The 20,303-nt window shown below is 44.4% G+C and overlaps 1 protein-coding gene across 4 annotated transcripts in view; it reads right to left on the reverse strand.

Moving 5' to 3' along the window:
* The window catches only part of NLGN4X (neuroligin 4 X-linked), a 476,850-nt gene that overhangs the window by 80,855 nt on the left and 375,692 nt on the right, over nt 1-20,303 (reverse strand). For all 4 annotated transcript variants that reach the window (XM_077480817.1, XM_077480819.1, XM_077480821.1 and 1 more), the window contains one exon: nt 13,840-14,025. In XM_077480817.1, the coding sequence (XP_077336943.1) occupies nt 13,840-14,025 (186 nt within the window). The remainder of the gene's footprint in view (nt 1-13,839; nt 14,026-20,303) is intronic.

The raw sequence follows: 20,303 nt of genomic DNA on the forward strand, positions 1-20,303 counted from the left end.
ATCTGCAATCTTTGCAGTCAACGCGTTAGTCGCGGTAAGCCCAATACTCACCTAGGGACGACCGCCTTAAGAAGGCACATGAGCAGCCATCACCGAGCCCAGTGGGAGCAACGGAACACACAAAGCCACACTGCAGGCTCTCACCGTCCAGCCTCGTCTTCTACTTCTCCTTCTCCTCTCTCCTCACAATTGTCCTCCACTCCACCTTCCATCACGCCAAGCTCACATTTTTCTGCAAAAAGGCAGGCTTCCGTGGGCCTAATGTTTGAGCGTAAAAAAATGATGATGCCGGATAACCCTCTTGCCCAACGGTTGGCGGCTGGCTTGTCAGAACTCATAGCCCGCCAACTACTGCCATATAAACTGGTGGACTCGGAGGCCTTTCGCAAATTTGTGGCCATTGGAACACCACAATGGAAGGTCCCAGGAAGGAAGTATTTCTCAGAGAAGGGCATCCCAGAGCTATATGGCCATGTTCAGCGGCAAGTGAATGTATCTCTGGCACACAGTGTCGGTGCCAAGATACATCTGACCACAGACACGTGGTCTAGCAAACACGGGCAGGGAAGGTATATCAGTTTTACTGCCCACTGGGTGAACCTTCTGACGGCCGTCAAGCATGTAACCCGTGGCACCCGTGTAGATTTGGTTTTACCGCCACGGATTGCATGCAGGCCTGACTCTTCTTCTCCTCCTCCTACTCCATCCTCCTCCCTCTCCTCCTCAGCTGCCTCCTCCTTTTCCGCTGCTAGCGTCTCTTCCACTGCACCGCCCAAGCTCCCCAGAACCTATTCCACATGCCAGGTGAGACGTTGCCATGCCGTGCTGCGTCTGTTGTGCCTGGAAGCAAAGAGCCACACTGGCCCGGCACTCCTTTCAGCTTTGCGTTCACAGGCAGATGAGTGGCTAACACCGCTCAATTTGACAGTTGGTAAAGTGGTGTGTGACAACGGTGCCAATCTGCTTAGCGCATTGAAACAGGGCAAAATCACGCACGTGCCGTGCATGGCACACGTCTTAAACTTGGTCGTGCAGCGATTCCTTGTCAAATACCCTGGGGTCCAGGACATCTTGCGGCAGGCAAGGAAAATCTCGGCCCATTTCAGAAGATCTTACACGGCCATGGCTCGCCTTGCTGACATTCAGCGGCGACACCATCTGCCGGTCAGACGTCTTATTTGCGATTGCCCGACGCGATGGAACTCAACCTTCTATATGCTTGATAGGCTGCTCCAGCAGAAACGTGCAGTTAACGTCTACCTGTATGAACTCTGCGAAAGAAACGGTTCTGGGGAGCTGGGTTTTTTTTCACCGCGCCAGTGGCTGCTCATGCGCGACACATGCAGACTTCTGCGGCCATTTGAGGAGATCACCAAACTGGTCAGTCGCAGCCATGGCGCCATCAGTGACATGGTACCTTATGCCTTCTTTCTGGAGCGTGCATTGCGTCGTGTCATTGATCAGGCTGTGGAGGAGCAGGAGCGGGAAGATGAGGAAGTCGCAATGCTGGATGAATTCCCAGGGGGGGCTACTCTATCTGAGACAAGTCAACAACAGGAGTCTGATGAGGAGTCAGAGGAGGATGGTGCCGGGGCGGATGAGCAGGAGCAAGAAGAGCATGCTTTAAACCTTTCTGGGATCCCTGTTGTGCGAGGATGGGGAGAGGAGAATGAAGAGGACGACATTATCCTGGATGATGAGCAGGAGCCAGGCCACCACACCGCTTCCACTTTAGTGCAAATGGGGGCCTTCATGCTCCAGTGTTTTAATAGGGACCCCCGTATAAAAAGCATGAGGGTCAAGGACCAGTACTGGGTGGCAACGTACTTAGACCCCCGGTACAAACACAAAATGGCGGAAATGTTACCGCCGTCGCAGAGGGCTGTCAGAATGCAGCACTTCCAGGCCTTGCTTCGAGAAATGCTGCATTCTGCTTTTGCGTGCGCTGGCAGAGGAGCAATTCCCACTCCCAGAGAAGGATTTGCGGGTACCAATCCAACAGCGCCTGCAAGAAGAGGCCGGTTTGAAGATGTGTTGGTGACTTCGGATATGAGGTCATTCTTTCAGCCGACCCATCGACAGGTGTCATCCGGATCCAGCATCAGGGAACGCCTAGACCGTCAGGTGTCCGACTACATTGGGTTAACGGCCGATGTGGACGCTCTGAGGAGTGATGAACCCCTAGACTACTGGGTGGGCAGGCTTGACCTCTGGCCAGAGCTTGCCCAATTTGCAATCGAACTGTTGGCTTGCCCCTCATCCAGTGTCCTGTCCGAAAGGACGTTCAGCGCAGCAGGGGGGATTGTGACCGATAAGCGTACTCGCCTAGCTCACCACAGTGTTAACTACCTCACATTTCTAAAAATGAATGAGGCATGGATCTCGGAGGAATTCAACACATGTGACCAGTAGACCATGTATATGTCTATAAACTATTTTTTTAATCAAGCACACAGACCTTCTTAATTCATTTGGCTCACTTCCTTGACCCAAAAAAGCACACCGTACTATATGCCCCTACCCTCCTCTTTGAAGAGGTTGAGCGGTGTCATATTTCTACTGGGGCTGCTTATGATATCCCTGTGCTGTGCTGACTTCCTCCTGGGGGTTCTTATTATGAAGGGATCACACTATCCCTGTGCTGTGCTGACTTCCTCCTGGGGGTTCTTATTATGAGGGGATCACACCATCCCTGTGCTGTGCTGACTTCCTCCTGGGGCTGCTTACGGTGCTGCTGTCAGTGCTGTATGTCACGGTGCTGCTGTCAGCGCTGTATGTCACGGTGCTGCTGTCAGCGCTGTATGTCACGGTGCTGCTGTCAGCGCTGTATGTCACGGTGCTGCTGTCAGCGCTGTATGTCACGGTGCTGCTGTCAGCGCTGTATGTCACGGTGCTGCTGTCAGCGCTGTATGTCACGGTGCTGCTGTCAGCGCTGTATGTCACGGTGCTGCTGTCAGCGCTGTATGTCACGGTGCTGCTGTCAGCGCTGTATGTCACGGTGCTGCTGTCAGCGCTGTATGTCACGGTGCTGCTGTCAGCGCTGTATGTCACGGTGCTGCTGTCAGTGCTCTGTATTACGGTGCTGCTGTCAGATGCCTCTATCACGGTGCATGTGTCATTCCGGTATGTCACGCTGCTGGTGATCATCTCCTGCACCCTCTTCTTTGCCTACCCTGGTCCCTGACCTTCCCTCTCCTCCATTGCCTTCATTAGCTCCATAGTCCTGAATTGTTAGAACAATTTCCCAAATAAAATAAAAATGCTTGTAGTTATCGATCCCAAATTCACCTCATACATGTATTATGTCATTGTCCAGATGGTGGGACTACGTTTTACCCCCTAATAATTACCACGTGGCCGCAAATTCGACATGAAGGTTTGCAAAGTTCGCCTCCCATTGAAGTCAATGGGGCCCGCGGCGAACGGTCGGTTTCGCGAACGTTTGGGTCCGTTCGCATTTCGCGTTCGCGAAACGTCCCGTCGGAAGTTCGTCCATCACTATCTGGGGGTCCCCTTGTTAAAGGGGGCTTCCAGATTCTGATAAGCCCCCCGCCCGCAGACCCCCACAACCACCAGCCAGGGTTGTGGGGGTGAGGCCCTTGTCTCCATCTACATGGGGACATGGTGCTTTGAGGGGTCACAGACCCCCAAAGCATCCTCCCAATGTTGAGGGCATGTGGCCTGGTATGGTTTAGGAGGGGGGCGCTCTCTCGTACCCCCTCTTTTCCTGCGGCCCGCCAGGTTGCGTGCTTGGATAAAGGGTCTGGTATGGATATTTAGGGGGACCCCCACGTCAATTTTTTTTATATCCACACCAGACCTGAAGGGCCTGGTAATTGAATTTAGGGGAACCTCACGTTTTTGTTTTTTTTTTATCAATGAAGGAATTGTCGGCTCCGTAATACAGAGAACAATCATTGAGTGTTCTCTGTATTAAGGGAGTCGACAATTCAAAGTGATTTTAAAAGACTTTTTTTCCTTGCGAAATGACACTTTGTGCAGGGACAGTTCTAAGCATGGAAAACATGCGCCCCTTCACAGGCATACTATAGACACCCCCCAGGTACGAAATTTAAAGGAATATTACACTTTTATTATTTCACTTTAATCATTATTAAAATCACTGCTCCTGAAAAAATGTCAGTTTTTACTTTTCCTTTTTTTTTTGCATTGATCCATGTCCCCTGGGGCAGGACCCAGGTCCCCAAACACTTTTTAGGACAGTAACTTGCATATTAGCCTTTAAAATTAGCACTTTGGATTTCTCCCATAGACTTGTACAGGGTGTTCCGGCTTTTCGAATTTGCCGCGAACAGCCCAAAATGTTCACTGTTCGCTGAACAGGCGAACAGGCAATGTTCGAGTCAAACATGAGTTCGACTCGAACTCGAAGCCCATCCCTAGCCGCTATAGACCTGGCGCACGGCATCTTCAAGTCAGAATTAAAAGAAGCTGGAATTGCCAATATTATGGGGGTGATATGGGGTGATGTGAGGAAGTATAGATATGACTGTCCAAGTAACAAATATGCCCAAAATAGAACGGAAAAGTAACTTTCTCTGAGCAAGCTTGCTGCGCCAGCAAATACACTTGGAACTATGCTAGGTCAATTTATGCACTGCGCATGCGCAAGCGACATTTGCGCCCGTTCAAGTGCTCTGGTTCACTACGCCGGCAAAATCTTAGTAAATGTCAAGCCAGGTAGATTCAGTTGCATAAGTTGAACAGGCGCACCTCTCAACTTGACTTTTTTTTGTTTGCGCTGGTTCACTTCTATAGGTTTTTTTAAGGCTATTTGCACACGTCATGTTAGCATTAAGAAAAAAAAATTAAGGAAAAAAATTTGTGGGGGTCCCCCGAAATTCCATACCAGACCCTTCAGGTCTGGCATGCATTTTAAGGGGAACCCAACGTCAAAAAAACTCAGAAAATGGTGTGGGGGTCCCCCTCAAAATCCATACAGACCCTTATCCGAGCACGCAACCTGGCAGGCCGTAGGAAAAGAGGGGGGATGAGAGAGCGCCCCCCCGAACCATACCAGGCCACATGCCCTCAACATTGGGAGCATGCTTTGGGGTCCCCCCAAAGCACCTTGTCCCCATGTTGATGAGGACAAGGTCCTCATCCCCACAACCCTGGCCGGTGGTTGTGGGGGTCTGCGGGCGGGGGGATTATCGGAATCTGGAGGCCCCCTTTAACAAGGGGACCCCCAGATCCCGGCCTAGACCCCTGTGTGAAATATGTAAGGGGGTACAAAAGTACCCCTACCATTTCACCAAAAAAGTGACAAAGGTGTTAAAAATGACAAGAGACAGTTTTTGACAAGTCCTTTATTAAAGTCTTCTTTCATCTTCTTTATTCTGGTCTTCTTCTTTCTTCCTTTCTTCATCCTTTGGTTTCTTCCTCCATCTTCTTCTTCCTCTGATCCTCTTCTTCTTGCTCCCGTGTTCCGGTGTGCATCAGATGGGGCGGGGTCACTGGGTGGCCCCGCCCTTCGTTATATAAGACCTGTCAGAAGAAGAGAAGCGTCACACAACCGGAGCCTCCAATTGCGCGGAGCTGCTCGAGAACAAAGAAGAGACGTTGTGGAGGAAGATGCCGGATGAGAACAGCGGAGCAAGAAGATGAGGATCGGAGGAAGAAGAAGATGGAGGAAGAAATCAAAGGATGAAGAAAGGAAGAAGGAAGAAGACCAGAAGAAAGAAGAAGACTTTAATAAAGGACTTGTCAAAAAGTCATAATTTTTAACACTTTTGTCACTTTTTTGGTGAAATGGTAGGGGTACTTTTGTACCCACTTACCATTTCACACAGGGGGAGGCCAGGATCTGGGGGTCCCCTTGTTAAAGGGGGCTTCCAGATTCCAATAAGCCCCCACCCGCAGACTCCCACAACCACCGGCTGGGGCCTGGTATGGGCCTGGTATGCTCTTGGAGGAGAACCGTTTTTTTTTAAAATAAAGTCGCCTGGCCTGGGGGCAACTTAAATTCATGTTGTAAGTCGCCCCAAGTCCCGCTGTGATTCACACTCAAGTCGTGTCCAAGTTGCCTCCCAAAGTCGCGCTGGAAGTCGTGTTGCCCCTGTGTGAATGGACTGTAAATGATGCGGCGTGCGCTATTATGAATTGTGCCGGCATATTATGTGTTGCGCTTATGCATGCGCCACTTCATGCACTCACTTGATAATTTGGAGGCGCACAAATGGAGGTATGAACCGGCGCAGCACATTCATCTTAGTAAATCAGCCCCAATGTTTCCTTTCTTTGGGCCTCCTTTTATATATAAAGTATTTGACAGCTCAGCTTACCCCAGCACAGATCGGGTTATTTGAGGCCAACTTTTGCCCCTTATTATCTAAAATACACTTGGATGAACAAAATTGTAAGGCTTCAACATTATTGGATCCACCTATTGATGTTTGGTCAGCATACCAGATCTGCCATTTCTTAAGCCCCATACACACTATCAGTTTTTCTGCTGAGTTTTTCCTTCAGATTTACCAAAACCATATAATATGAGGTCAAACCTTAGCAGTTTCAATGTGTATGCAATCAGGCAGGCCCTTCTACTACATGGTTTTGGTAAACCTGAAGGAAAAACTCAGCAGAAAAACTGATAGTTTGTATGGGGCTTTAAATGGATCCACCTATTGACATTTGATCAGCATACTAGATCTGCTATTGATTGAAATCATCTTTTGTGTGAAACCACCCCATTTGAAAATGTATTCATGGATATGTCATGTGTGCCTAATCTTCTATCACAGCTTTACAGACTGCTCGTACCCCCCTCCCCCCTCCAGATTACATTCCTCCTTGCATTCCTAAGTAGAAACAAGATCTGCAAATTACTTTCTCTCTGACTTAAATTGAAAGTGCTATATTGTTTGTACATAAGTGTTCCATTGCCAACAAATTTTAGGAGCAGGGATACATAATATTATTGCAGTGGTACCAGAGCCATCTTATTAGCACCATGGGCCCCTGGGCAAAGTAATGCACCGGGGCCCCTACTAGCCTGCATCAAGTGACCCCATCACAGTGCCCATATACATCATGTTTACCCATCACAGTGTGCCCTAACATTGGGTTCCACCATCACAGTGTCCCAATACACTGGGTTCCCCCGTCACAGTGTCCCCTTACATCATGTCACCCCATTTATCAGGTGTCCCCATCACACTGTCCCCTTACATTGGGGTCCCCATCACAGTGTCCCCTTACATCATGTCACCCCATTTATGAGGTGTCCCCATCACAGTGTCCCCATACATTGGGTTCCCCCATCACAGTGTTCCCATACATCAAGTGTCCCCCCATCACAGTGTCCCTATACATCAGGTGTCCTCCTTCACAGTGTCCCCATACATCAGGTGTCCCCATCATGGTGTCCCCATACATCAGGCGCCCCTCTTCACAGTGTCCCCATACATTAGGTATCCCCATCACAGTGCCCTTTACATCAGGTGTCCCCCATCACATTGCCCATATAGATCAGATGTCCTCATCAAAGTGCTTCCATACATTAGGTGTCCCCATACAACAGGTGTCCCCCATCAGAGTGTTTTCTTAAATCAGGTGTCCCCCATTACAGTGTCCCCATACATAATGTCACCCAATCACAGTGCCCCCATACATCATGTCACCCCATCATATTTCCCCATATACTGTACACCAGTGCCCCTTACATCAGGTTCTCCATCAGTGTCCCCATACATTGGTTTCCCCCATCACAGTGTCCTCTTAAATCAGGTTCCCCAATCACAGTGTCCCCATACATCAGGTGTTCCCCCATCACAATCTGCACCTACCTGAATGAAAGTGGCATCATTCATGTCAGACACTAACAAGCTCCCAGTGCCCTCTCCTCCAAAGGACGCCATGACACTGCACCCTGGACAGCCGCCACTTCCCTTATCCTGGCCCTAGTGGAGAGCACTAGGCGAGGTGTGGTCCTCCACCACTCTGAATGCTGTGCGGTGTGCAGGAGTTGTGGCCGTGATGTCGCGGGTTGCTAGACGCCAGGCAGCTCTAGCAACCAGTGGCCAGTAAGGCTCAGGTGGAGGTAGACACGGTTCCAGCGAAATGCGAGGTAGTACAGGGTCCAACTAAGCTTCAACAAACTTCCAACTTCTGTTTATGTTGTCATCAAGAAGAGGGACAAAAAATACACCCATTCGGGGACAAGTGAGACAGCTAATACTTAAAAGGTAAACATTACCCATGAAAACTTGCAAACAAACAATGTTATTTACCAAGGAACATACATTCCACATTAATAATTATGCTACCAAAACTAGTGTGTACTGTAAATTACCTCCAGCATTGTTTCTTTCTGCTGGAGGCTGCCATTTTTCTGAAGCCCAGAGCCCTGAGGAGCAGTAAATCTTTAGGCTGTCAGCAGATCAATGCCACAAAATAGAGCAACTGAGCTTTTACAGAGCAGGGTGAGACAGTGTATTACTGGATTTTAAACAGTACAGGCACTTATTTTAAATGTTTTATATATATATACCTGAAAAAAGCAGCCACCATAAAGTAATCTAGCAAGTGTCAGGGAAATGGCCACAGGAAAACTGTCAATAGTGCCAGTACTGGTAATGGACACTTCCAGCGCATTTTCATGTGCACTGGTGCAAGAAGAACAAACAGGCATACATGGGTTAGCGACAGCACTAATGTGCAAACGTGCATGCGTGCCGGCGCTAGTTGGCAAACGTGCATACGCAATAGGCACACAGTGTGACAGATGCAGCCACTAACTGGCCTATATAAGACTGCTGCTGAGCCCATCACATTGCTGCATTGTTGTCAGCCTTCCCGTGTTCCTGAGCCTCTGTGCAAATTATACTTGGATTTTCTGTTGTGACCCAGCTTGCTCCAGACCTGCCTGATATGCTTTCCTGGTTTGATCCCCTGTCTTGCTTTACCGTATCTGCTGCTGTCTCCAGTGTCTGATACCGGCTTGCACCACAGAATTTGCTACCATTACCTGTTGCTGGCTTGCTTTCCTGTATTTGACCTTAACTTGACCCTTTTCCTGCCTCTTCCTCCTGTCAGATCCACAGAGTTTGAACCTTGACCTGGCTTCCACTACCGTCTCCTGCACACACCATTGCCAAGTGTTACTGAGGATCCCTAGAGACTTTGGCACAGCTGTGTATCCTGCATTATCTGGTGACCACCAGCTCTACACTCCTGTACCCATCTGGCATCCTGTGCTTCTTTGGGCACTACACCTCCTGTGCCATCTTCAGACGTGTACTGCACTTAGCCACAAGGGAAGCCCTCTCGGCACTTCGGCCTCCAATCAGGTACGTGACAGTATGACTTAATTTTCTGGCTAAAATTCCACTTAAAGCTTACAGCAGTGGAGCTAGGCAGTTAGAGTATGAACTATTTACTTCACATTAATAGCATACCACTTACCCATTACAAATTTTCATTTAAAGTTAATCTGCTGAATGTGGCCATGGCTTGCATTTCAGCCTTATGGAAGCAGCCTTCAATCTCTTACTGGCTGACCCATGTTAATGATGTTGAAAACTTGGAAAGCCTAACGGATTCCATATAATACAGAGAGGAAAAGTTTTGTGACATTTGGTATCCATGGACCATTTCCACTTCTTCTCAGGTTCTCTGCCCCTCTGCTCCCAGACACTCACAGAGCAGTTCTGGATTGCCCCATGGTTCTGTGGAACTGGCTAGATGCCAGAGGGCTATTGCTGACTTTTCTTTTTTGTGTACCTTTCTTCACCCTCACTGTAAATAATTTCATTTTTAAAATTTAGAAGATATTTAGAAACAAACTTGAGGTAGCTATAGACCTTGGGAGTTTTACACCTTTCTGATCACAACCTTTGTTCCTTTATGTTATGTGTTTTCATATGCCCATGTAACTGCGCCAAAAGCCAGATGACCTCTCAGAAAGTTTCACAATAAATGGTCATGTTTATTTGTATTGGTCTCACTCAGCTGTGCCTGAGATGTCCTGTTAAGAGACAGGGTTTGTCAAGCGCTGCCTTTCTTTAACCACTTGAGACCCGCGCTATAGCCGAATAAAGGCTACAGCGCGGATCTCCTTTGCCAGGACGACGTCTATTGACGTCGTCCTGTGCACGAGCGCCCTGCCCGCCCCCCTGAGGGGCGCGCGCGGCGCGCCCCCCTGAGGGGCGCGCGCGGCGCGCTCCCCTGAGGGGCGCGCGTGGCGCGCTCTGTGATCGGCGAGTCTATGAGACTCGCCTGATCACCGATCCGAGCAAGGGGTCGATCCCGACCCCTTATCACGTGATCAGCTGTCAGCCAATGACAGCTGATCATGTGATACAACGGAGCCGGTAATCGGCTATTATTCCTCCTCGCGCTGACAGCGCGAGGAGGAAAAAAAAGAACCGATCACCGGCGGCCGTGAACGGGACATCAGTCCCGATCATAGCCAGCCCTGCCAGTGCCCACCTGCCCCCTGCCAGTGCCCACCTGCCCCCTGCTTTGCCACATCAATAAAAAATGTGTCCCCCCCCTGTCAGTGCCACCCAGCAGTGCCCATAGTGCCACCCAGCAGTGCCCACAGTGCCACCCAGCAGTGCCCACAATCTGCCTCAACAAAGGTGCTGTACCCCAGTGCCACATATCTGTGCCCATCAGTGTCATCTACCAGTGCCCATCAGTGCCCAGCAGTGCCGCCCATCAGTGCCCAGCAGTGTCACCTATCAGAGCCACCTATCAGTGCCACCTATCAGTGCCCATCAGTCCCATCTATCAGTGGTACCTATCAGTGCCCCTTAGTGCCACCCACCTGTGCCACCCACCTGTGTCACCCATCCGTGCCATCTTATCTGTGCCCATCTTTTCCCATCAGTGCCGCCTTATCTGTGCCTATTAGTGCCGCCTTAACTATGCCTTTCAGTGCCCACCAGTGCAGCCTATCAGTGCCCACCAATGCAGCCTATCAGTGCCCACCAATGCAGCCTATCAGTGCCCACCAGTGCAGCCTATCAGTGCCGCCTCATCAGCGCACTTTAATAAAAAATTACCTGTTTGCAAAATTTTATAACAAACTATTAAACATGATTTTTTATTTTTTTTTTGCATCTTTTTTTGTTTGTTTAGCAAAAAATACAACTCCCAGCTGTAATTAAATACCACCAAAAGAAAGCTCTATTTGTGGGAAAAAAATGATAAAAATTTCATTTGGGTACAGTGTTGTATGCCCGCGCAATTGTCATTCAAAGTGCATCAGCGCTGAAAGCTGAAAATTGGTCTGGGCATGAGGGGGGTTTAAGTGTCCAGTAAGCAAGTGGTTAAATAAAGAATAACAAAAAATAATGTGTCATTAATTGAACCATCAAAAGGGTTTTGCTGTCAAGGGGGCTGATGCCCATTCATTATTTTGTATTTATTATTAACAGGAGGCACAGGGGAATATGTGGAGAATTGAATTACCCTGCCCCTACAATGATTTAATAAGGATTTTTTTGACGTGCTACCTTTCATACCATAATCCCCTGCACCTCTGTCAGTAAATGAAATCATTAATTCTACTGCCTCCTACAATTTATTGGATTTGGGTTGCATTCCCATTGGGTTCTACCACTTACTCTCTGTGTGAATGTCCATTGAATCCTACCACTTGCTGACTGCTGGTTACAGAAATGAATATAAGACTACCTATAAATGTCACCCAGAAATTGAACTGGTAAGGGTTGAAAATTATCCTATTTCTGGAGAAAAATGGATATTAAATGTTGACCAACAATCGGTGGTGAGCAGCAATGTTCTGTAGATAAACCTATTCTGTGAAACTGATACATTTTTCACTAGTCAGGATTCATGCACACAAGAATTTAAAAGAATATCTTCAGTTTCATAGAAATAATTTGAAGTGATGTGAATATTGTAGCTTAACCTCCCTGGCGGTATGATTATTTCGGATTTTAGGTGCTAAAAGTGGTACAATTATTTTGCATGAAAATTTGGCGTTTTATATGTAGTCCTGTTATTCTTAGCAATAACTCACTTAAATCTGTCCAAACCAGAGTCTAGCAGACATCCCGGGTATGATAATGTTTGAAAAATAATATCATAAATTAAATTAATATAATAAATAACTATAAATAATTATACCAAATAATAATATAACAATAATAAAAATGATTCAATAATGTAATCAAATCAAAAACACAGAAATTTGCTCAGTTGCAGAATTGTCACTGTCATTACTTTTCAATATTTGATGATGGATCTCCCTACAAATCTGCGAGTGATTACAATTTATTATCGCTGTTTTCTAGCTGGTCTAAAATCATTTTTGATGTAAAGGGACAGTTTTGGTTGCTATGGACAATCTCCACTTTCCAGGCATAAAGAACAGTTTTTATTATATAAAACTGCATGCAGGACACTGGGAAGACCACTAAGGACAAAGGGGATGTGAAATTATTACATACAGCAATGTAATCTGTAAGATTACATTATACTGTATGCATAGTGTGTGTTTTACTTTTTGAATTTTGCCCCGATCTTCGTCCCCATGCGTCGCAACGCTCGCAGGGAACGGAGATCAGCTCTGTGATGAATCGAGCGGAGGACGAGCCGCTCGTACATCGGGGGGACATCGCTGGATCCAAGGGAGAAGGTAAGTAAACCTCCTCCTGGATTCAGTGATGTGGTCCCGAGTCTGGCTCGGGGTTACCGCTTTTGGTATAAAACTTCCACCCTGAGCCAAACTCGGGAATACCGCTAGGGGGGTTAAAGTGGATATAAACCCTCACATATACTAAGTGAAGTGAACAGCCTCAGATGATACACAGAGATTAAACAAATCTCCCTACATAAGTTTTACATGTATATCTGCTGTCTTCAGCTGTATATATATCCTTTAGAAAGTGCTCTTTGTGTAACAAATTTTCTCTTCCTGGTCAGCACTGGGAGTGGATTATTGGCATACAGCAACGACAGCTTAAGGGAGGAAAGGCACACACCCCTACTCCAGGAAGAAACGTGAAGAGCTTTGTTCTGCAAGCTGTCTGCTAATCTATTTATAGCAAACTCTCATGGCACACACTTCAGGCTGGCATCTCGAAAAACTTGTCAGAATTTATCAGGCTGATAACAGAGCTACTGGGCAAAAGAAAGCAATGGGACTCTGCTTTGAAGAGAGATAAGAAAACACTACCGATATATGTGCCCAGCTCAAATTTCATGAATCGGGTTTACATCCACTTTACATGTATGTTTATTCAAAAAGTATTAGAACAAGTAGAACAAAATATAATAACTAATTGGAATCACACTTCATTGCTCTGACTACAGCTATACAAAATCCGACTGGTAGCTATGCAATTGTAAAGTTTGAATAATATCATTGTTACCTTTTGTACTTTTGTTTTATTGAAAAAGCTCATGTATCTGACATAAAAATGTAATCATTTAAATAGAACTGGTTAATTGAATAGTCCCAAATTTAGTTTTACTGACCATAGTGAGCTAAAATCTGATTTTCTTTCTAGTAACCTTGCCTATTTCACCACATGATAAGTAAAAAGCTAATTGGAGACATGAATGAGTTGTGAATAATGGATACTGCTTTCTTTTCACTTGGTTACAATGAACTCATCAATGGCAGCATGTATAAGCATTACATAGGGACCATGGAATATGAATGTTGCATTCTGGCTATGGCCTGGCATACATATTTATCATTTTATTTTTATACAATGTTTTCCTCGATATACAACCTCAAATTATCTAGCCTGTTTTACATTAGAAATTGAAAATTTGGATCCCATCAATTCTGTCTATTGTTGTAAGACAAATAGGTACAGTATAACATAACACTATTACCTTCAGAATAGTGGGATAAGGTTAATAGGCTTACACAGGATGCTCCAGCCCCAGATCCAAAAATGGTAACTCGTTTTGGGTCTCCACCAAAAGACCCTATGTTTTCTTCAATCCATCTCAAAGCTTGAATTTGGTCAAGTAATCCATAATTTCCTTTAGCTGCTTGATCCCCTGTACTCAAAAACCCTGAAATAATAAAAAAAATATTATTATACATACTTGATATTTCATTTAACATACCAATTAGTAAATTATTTTATTTAGTCTATTTAACAGCAGTTTAGAAGTTACGATAACAAAAAGATATGGAAATATGGAGGGTTATTTACTAAAGGAAAATCCACTTTGCACTGAAAGTGCACTTGGAACTAAATTCATTGTAGATCTGAGGGGGACATGTAAGGAAAATAAAAAACTGCATTTTAGCTTGCACATGATTAGATGATAAAATCAGCAGAGCCTCCACTCATTTCAGATCTACCCCTTAGATTTAGAGCAACTGCACTTCCAAGTGCACTTTCAATGCAAAGTGGATTTGCCTTTTGTAAATAACCCCCATGGCATAATTTTAAGTATATGCTCAATCCCCAGTCTGAGATGATCCTGTGACTGGACAGCTATATTGAAAAACATTTGCTGGAAAGGCAGTGAAAAGACAGTCACTCTAAAGATCACAGAGTTTTGAATTAAATTAGTATAAAATTATCAAAATGTAAAAAATATTAACAATTTGTAAAGAATTATGGAAACCATCACCTTTCCCCATAGATTAAAACCATCTATGACAACAACGTTGTCATGTGTAGGACGTCCCCATACTCATCTCACACATGCCTATAACATACAGTATGCTCAAGTTGTTGCACTACATGTACATAACACTATCTATCTGTTGAGCACCACTGCAGGTCAGATTCAAATCCTCTGATTCATAATTTGGCTATGTAGTGTAAACATCAAAACCACCATACAGTAGCAAACAAGCAATGGAAAAAACAAAAGGGGATCTTGGAATAGCAATCCGTGGCAGATGGTAGGAACTCCAAAATATGCTTCATTGAGTGTCAATGCTATAAATGGAAATAAACTTTGTATAACTCCAAGTGCTCTAATTGCATACACAATGGCTCATTTAGATACAGCGTGAAAGAATATATCATTCCAGTCTGTGATATCCAAAATAGCAAATAAACTCATGTGAGTTCAGTATACTCCAGCATTGCAATTAAACAGTTCAATATATCCTGCTTGTAGCAAAGGTAGTAGGGCAGAAAAGTTAGATGTCGATGCGAGCATTGTTGTTAAACATAAGTAGAATTATAATCATTATTTGCAAACAAATTAAGAAATGTATTTGATTATATTGTCAGAAACGCATAAACTCTGAGTTACAGTAAGAGCCCTTTACATGCCCCAGATTTTACTGTAAACGAGAATACTACCTTCACGCTATAGGTTTGATTCACTTAAAGTGATGGTGACAAACATGGTATACTTACCACCACTGTGCAGTTCATTTTGCACAGAGTGGCCCAGATACTTGACTTCTGGTGTCCCCCGGTGGTGCTGATAGCTCCTCGCCGCATCATATAACCCCCTAGGAGAAGCACTCTTCCGGGGGTTACCTTGCAGGCGTGCTCCCGAGTCAAGCATTTGTGTCCATAGATGCAGAATGCCAGACTCGGCCACACCCTTGGTGCCCGCGTCATTGGATTTGATTGACAGCAGCGGGAGCCAATGGCTGCAATGCTATCAATCTACCCAATCAAGAGCCGAGACAACAGGCAGTGGGGAAGAGTGCGTCTATGGCGTGGGAATTACGGGACTCAGGTGAGTAAAATGGGGGGCTGGGGGGGGGGGGGCGGTCAGTGACAGAAGTTTTTTCACCTTAATGCATAGACGACTACCACTACCATCATGTCTTATCCTTACCGGTCTATAATTAATTCCTATGGACATTTAACCTAATGTTATATGTCCTTTCCATTGGAAAGAAGGGGATATGTGCACCCAATCACAGAACACTTTGGGACCAGGGAAGCAGGGAAGGAAGGGGGATATAATTTAAAGCCTTTTGTTACCATTTAATGTACTTGTTTAGATCATTTTTATTATTATTGTAGTGTTAGTTAAAGTCATGCTCATGTGGTTTTTACATATTTACAAGTATGATCTATTGTATTTTTGTTATAGTATTAAATATAGATCTGTTGATTAATCTCTAAAAGAAGCATTATTTTGCCTCTCTTAACAAACTGCCTCTCAAAACAACTTTAAAATAATAAATATCAAATGTTAAAAAAATGGGCTAATTCATAGTCACACAACCATAATGCTGCACTGCTATATAGGCAGAAGCACCAGCATATGTAATTAACAAACATGGTTATTCCCATGTAGCTATATAACTGAAAATTATATAAAAAATTAAAATAAAAACTGTTTAAACATTAGCATACATAGATGCAGCCAATATTTTTACAAGTTTGTCCCCTAAAAACTATACATCCTAACCATTTCACCCCCCAGAAGATTTTACCCCCTTCCTGACCAGAACACTTTTTAAAATTTGGCACTGCATTGCTTTGACTGATCATTGCACGGTCATGAAATCCTGACCCAAACAAAATTTGCGTTCTTTTTTCCCACAAATAGAGTTTTATTTTGGTGGTATGTGATCACCTTTGCGGTTTTTATTTTTTGCGCCATTAAAAAAGCTAATTTTTGAAAAAAGATAAAACATTTTTTACTCTTTTTGCTATAATAAATATCCCCCACTTTTTTTAAAAAAACATTCCTTCATCAGTTTAAGTCAATATGTATTCCTCTACATATTTTTGGTAAAAAAAATTGCAAGAAGTGTATAATGATTGCTTTGTGCAAAAGTTATAGCGTCTACAAACTATGGGAAATATTTATGCCTTTTTTTTACTAGTAATGGCAGTGATCTGTGAATGTTAGCAGCATTGCAACATTGCAATGGACAGATCAGACATTTTTGGCAAATTTTTGGGACCTTTGACAATTATACATTGATCAGTGCTATAAAAATGCACTGATTACTGTGTAACTGTCACTGGCAGGGAAGAGGTTAACACCAGGGGGTGATCAAGGGGTTAAATGTGTATTCCTTCTGTATTGGGCTAGGACTAAGTAAGAGAGGAAACATATTGCTTTTCCTACTTACTAGGAACAAACGACATGTTTCCTCTCCTCTAAAAGCACAGGGATTTGCGTGTTTAAAAGCACACAAATCCCCATGATAGCACACGTGCACCTGATCACGTGTGGCCGGCGGCAATCGCAACCACCGGCCATGCACATTGGGTCCCCCGCTGTGCAGCAGGTGAGCACCCTCTAGTAGCAGCAAAGGGGAAGGAGGTACCCATACAGTGTTTTGCCCACGAGAGCCATTCTGATGCAGTATATATATGGGAACTCTTTAAATGCTGAGGGAGTCATCAGTGTCTTTTATATATATTTGAGACTTTCCCACCACAATTTCTCGCTATGTCCCATCAAGATTTCTTCTGCTATTGCCATCAAAAAACAAAAACAAAAGGGGTTATTTATGAAAGGCAAATCTACTCTGAAAATACACTTGGAAGTGCAGTCGCTCTAAATATAATGGGTAGATCAGAAATGAGTGGAAGCCCTGCTGATTTTATCATCCAATCGTATTCAAGCTAAAATGCTGTTTTTTTTATTTTCCTTGCATGTCCCCCTCCGATCTACAGTGACTTTACTTTCAAGTGCACTTGCAGTGCAAATTGGATTTGCCTTTAGTAAATAACCCCCAAAGTGTCTTATATTTTGAAATAGATAAAAATACAATCAAAGTGAGCACCCCCTTCCAGCTAAGAGAGGTAAAGCCTTATACAGTATGTATGAAAATATAGTAATTGTCTAATGGTTCGAACAATAAAATTTTTGAGAACCATTTGTTCATCCTTACCTTTCATTAATTGAAGTCATTAATTTAAGGCTAGTCCCAAATGGAGTAGGGCAATCATTTTGGTTGTATTTTATCCAGTCTTCATGGAATCATGAAGACTAGATTTCAAGACTAGATATCTAGTCTTCAAGAGGAGTTTACTAAAACTGGAGCATGCAAAATCTGTCACACCTGTGCATAGTAACCAATCAACTTCTAACTTCAGCTTCTTCAATTACGCTTTGACAATAAAAGCTAATGTGTGCTACAATTTTAGTAAATACCTCCATGGTCTTTTGATCTCTAAGGCTGGCCATTTTTTATTTCTGAAGGGAGAACACAGTTATTATTGCTATAACAGCCACTAGGAATAATTGCATGTAAAATCCGACAGGCTGGTTGCACCCAAGTTGATTGATCAATCAACTTGGGTACATTTAGCCTGCCTAAACTTGGTTCATATCTTGGGCGATTCCTGCCGAACTGGCCAGGATTCAAATCGTCCATTACCAGCTTAATTTTGTGTATGCATATAGCCTAAAAAATGGGGTTAATTTAATTAAGGTTAATAGAATGTGCACTTTGTAATTGCAGTTACATTTATTTATCCCAGAGCTTAATGAATAGGGTTAAGCTTCACTTTGTAAAGAATACCCAATCACGCTCATGCACGGCTTCTGACCATGGTGGATGGGTGAGGCTCAGGCTCCATCCTCCACTGTCTCTCCGGGTCTCCCGCTGCCCGACATACCGCATCGATAGCCACGGGAGTCACCTCCCCATACTCTTGCAACAGCCGTGTATCCCATGGGCAAGATTGATGACCAGAAGCGCATCTACTCCACAGCCCACAGGCCTCAGTCCTCCTTCACCATGAACCGCTTCCTATTTAGGCCTGTATTCCCAGCCTCGAGTAAACAAGAGGACGCACCGGACCCACCTGAACATCACATGTCTGAGGCAAGTACCCTCTTTGATATCCCTCACACTCAGGCACAGGGATCTCCCACTCCCCTAATGACAGAATTACTAGATGCAAAGCTGCATTCTCTGCTTCTCACTTGATGGACACCAATGCATATTTTGGTTATGATCTCAGATTTTCCTGGCCCCCTGACATTTTTGCTCATGGAGTGCACTGCTTATTGCGACTTTTGCATTCTGGTTTAAATGTTTAATCTTTTATATGTTTTTTTTTTTTGCTTTGTATTCCAGGCTTTCATATTGCTGACGATGGTGGGGGACTCTCTTCCCCCAATATTTTAGAGGTCCCCTCTTCCTAGTCCAAGGCTTTGGCCTTGGCTCCCTGGAGGTATCGTGCCCTTCAGGCTTCCTTTTTGATGCAATACCATTTTTTTTATTTTCTTTTGTTTTTCTTTTTTTTTTCCTTTTTTCAGGTCTTTTTTTTTTTTACCTGTGGCTGCTACACCTCATGAACCTAAGCATTCATGTTATAGTGCTACTGTTTTCCTAAGTCTTATTTGGTTGTTTTATACCCTCTACATGTTCCACACACCGTGGAATTATCTACCTAACGTATATTATGCTGTATATCATTTGCCTTTTAAATGGATTAAGTTACTATGGTGCTAACGTTTCTTACTTGTAAAGTCAAAGTTGGGGTTAGCTTTGAAAGAGTTTAACTCTTCCAAGGCTGACGAGATCATGATCCAAGAGACCCATTTCCATCCTGGGGATCCTTTAAATTTGCTTGCAAACACTTCCCAATAGCCTTTATTGCCTCTGACCCATCTGGGAAAGCAGGAGTGGTGATTTTAGTTAAATGCTCATGCCTCCTGCACATCACATTGTCATCCTAGATCCCCAGGGCAGATTTATCATCTTGGATTGCACATTCCTCACTCACTCCCTTACACTAGTTAATGTCTGTGCTCCTAACTCTGGCCAAATTCAGTTCCTTTCCACAGTATTTGATAACCTAGAAAAATTCTCCCAACCTTTTACAGTTATCGGTGGGGATTTTAACATGACCATGTCCCCTGGCAGGGATAGGCATATACTATTTTCCACCAACCGCCTCTTGACCTCCTTCTGTAAACTCATGAGAGCGCATAATCTCCTAGATGTTTGGAGGATTAAACATCCCACACATAAGCAATATACATTATACTCTCACTCCCACAAGTTTTACTCTAGACTGGCCACTTCTTGTATCCTCACCCCTTTTAATGTCTATGGTTCCCTCAGAAATTAATCCCATAACCTGGTCAGACCACTCTTCTGTCCACCTAGACATTACCCCAGAGACTAGGGACCACCTATCTACTAGCCTGTCTGAGTTCTTTCAATTCAATGACCTCCACCCTGTGGGATGCATATAAAGCTGTCTTTTGGAGTTAATGTATCGCTACAGGCTCCTGCTTGAAAAGGGATGAAGCATTTCAATGAATCTCTTAATTTTCTATCTTTTGCAGAAATTCAATGAAAAAACATGATCCCCAAACAACTATTCTACTGCTATCTCCAATTGAAAACACTACTTCCTTTCTAATTCCCAAACCCTAACCAT

The sequence above is a fragment of the Lithobates pipiens genome, unplaced genomic scaffold (genome assembly GCF_037356315.1).
Source record: "Lithobates pipiens isolate NorthernLeopardFrog02 unplaced genomic scaffold, aLitPip1_a1.2 Scaffold_16, whole genome shotgun sequence".
Taxonomy (NCBI): domain Eukaryota; kingdom Metazoa; phylum Chordata; class Amphibia; order Anura; family Ranidae; genus Lithobates; species Lithobates pipiens.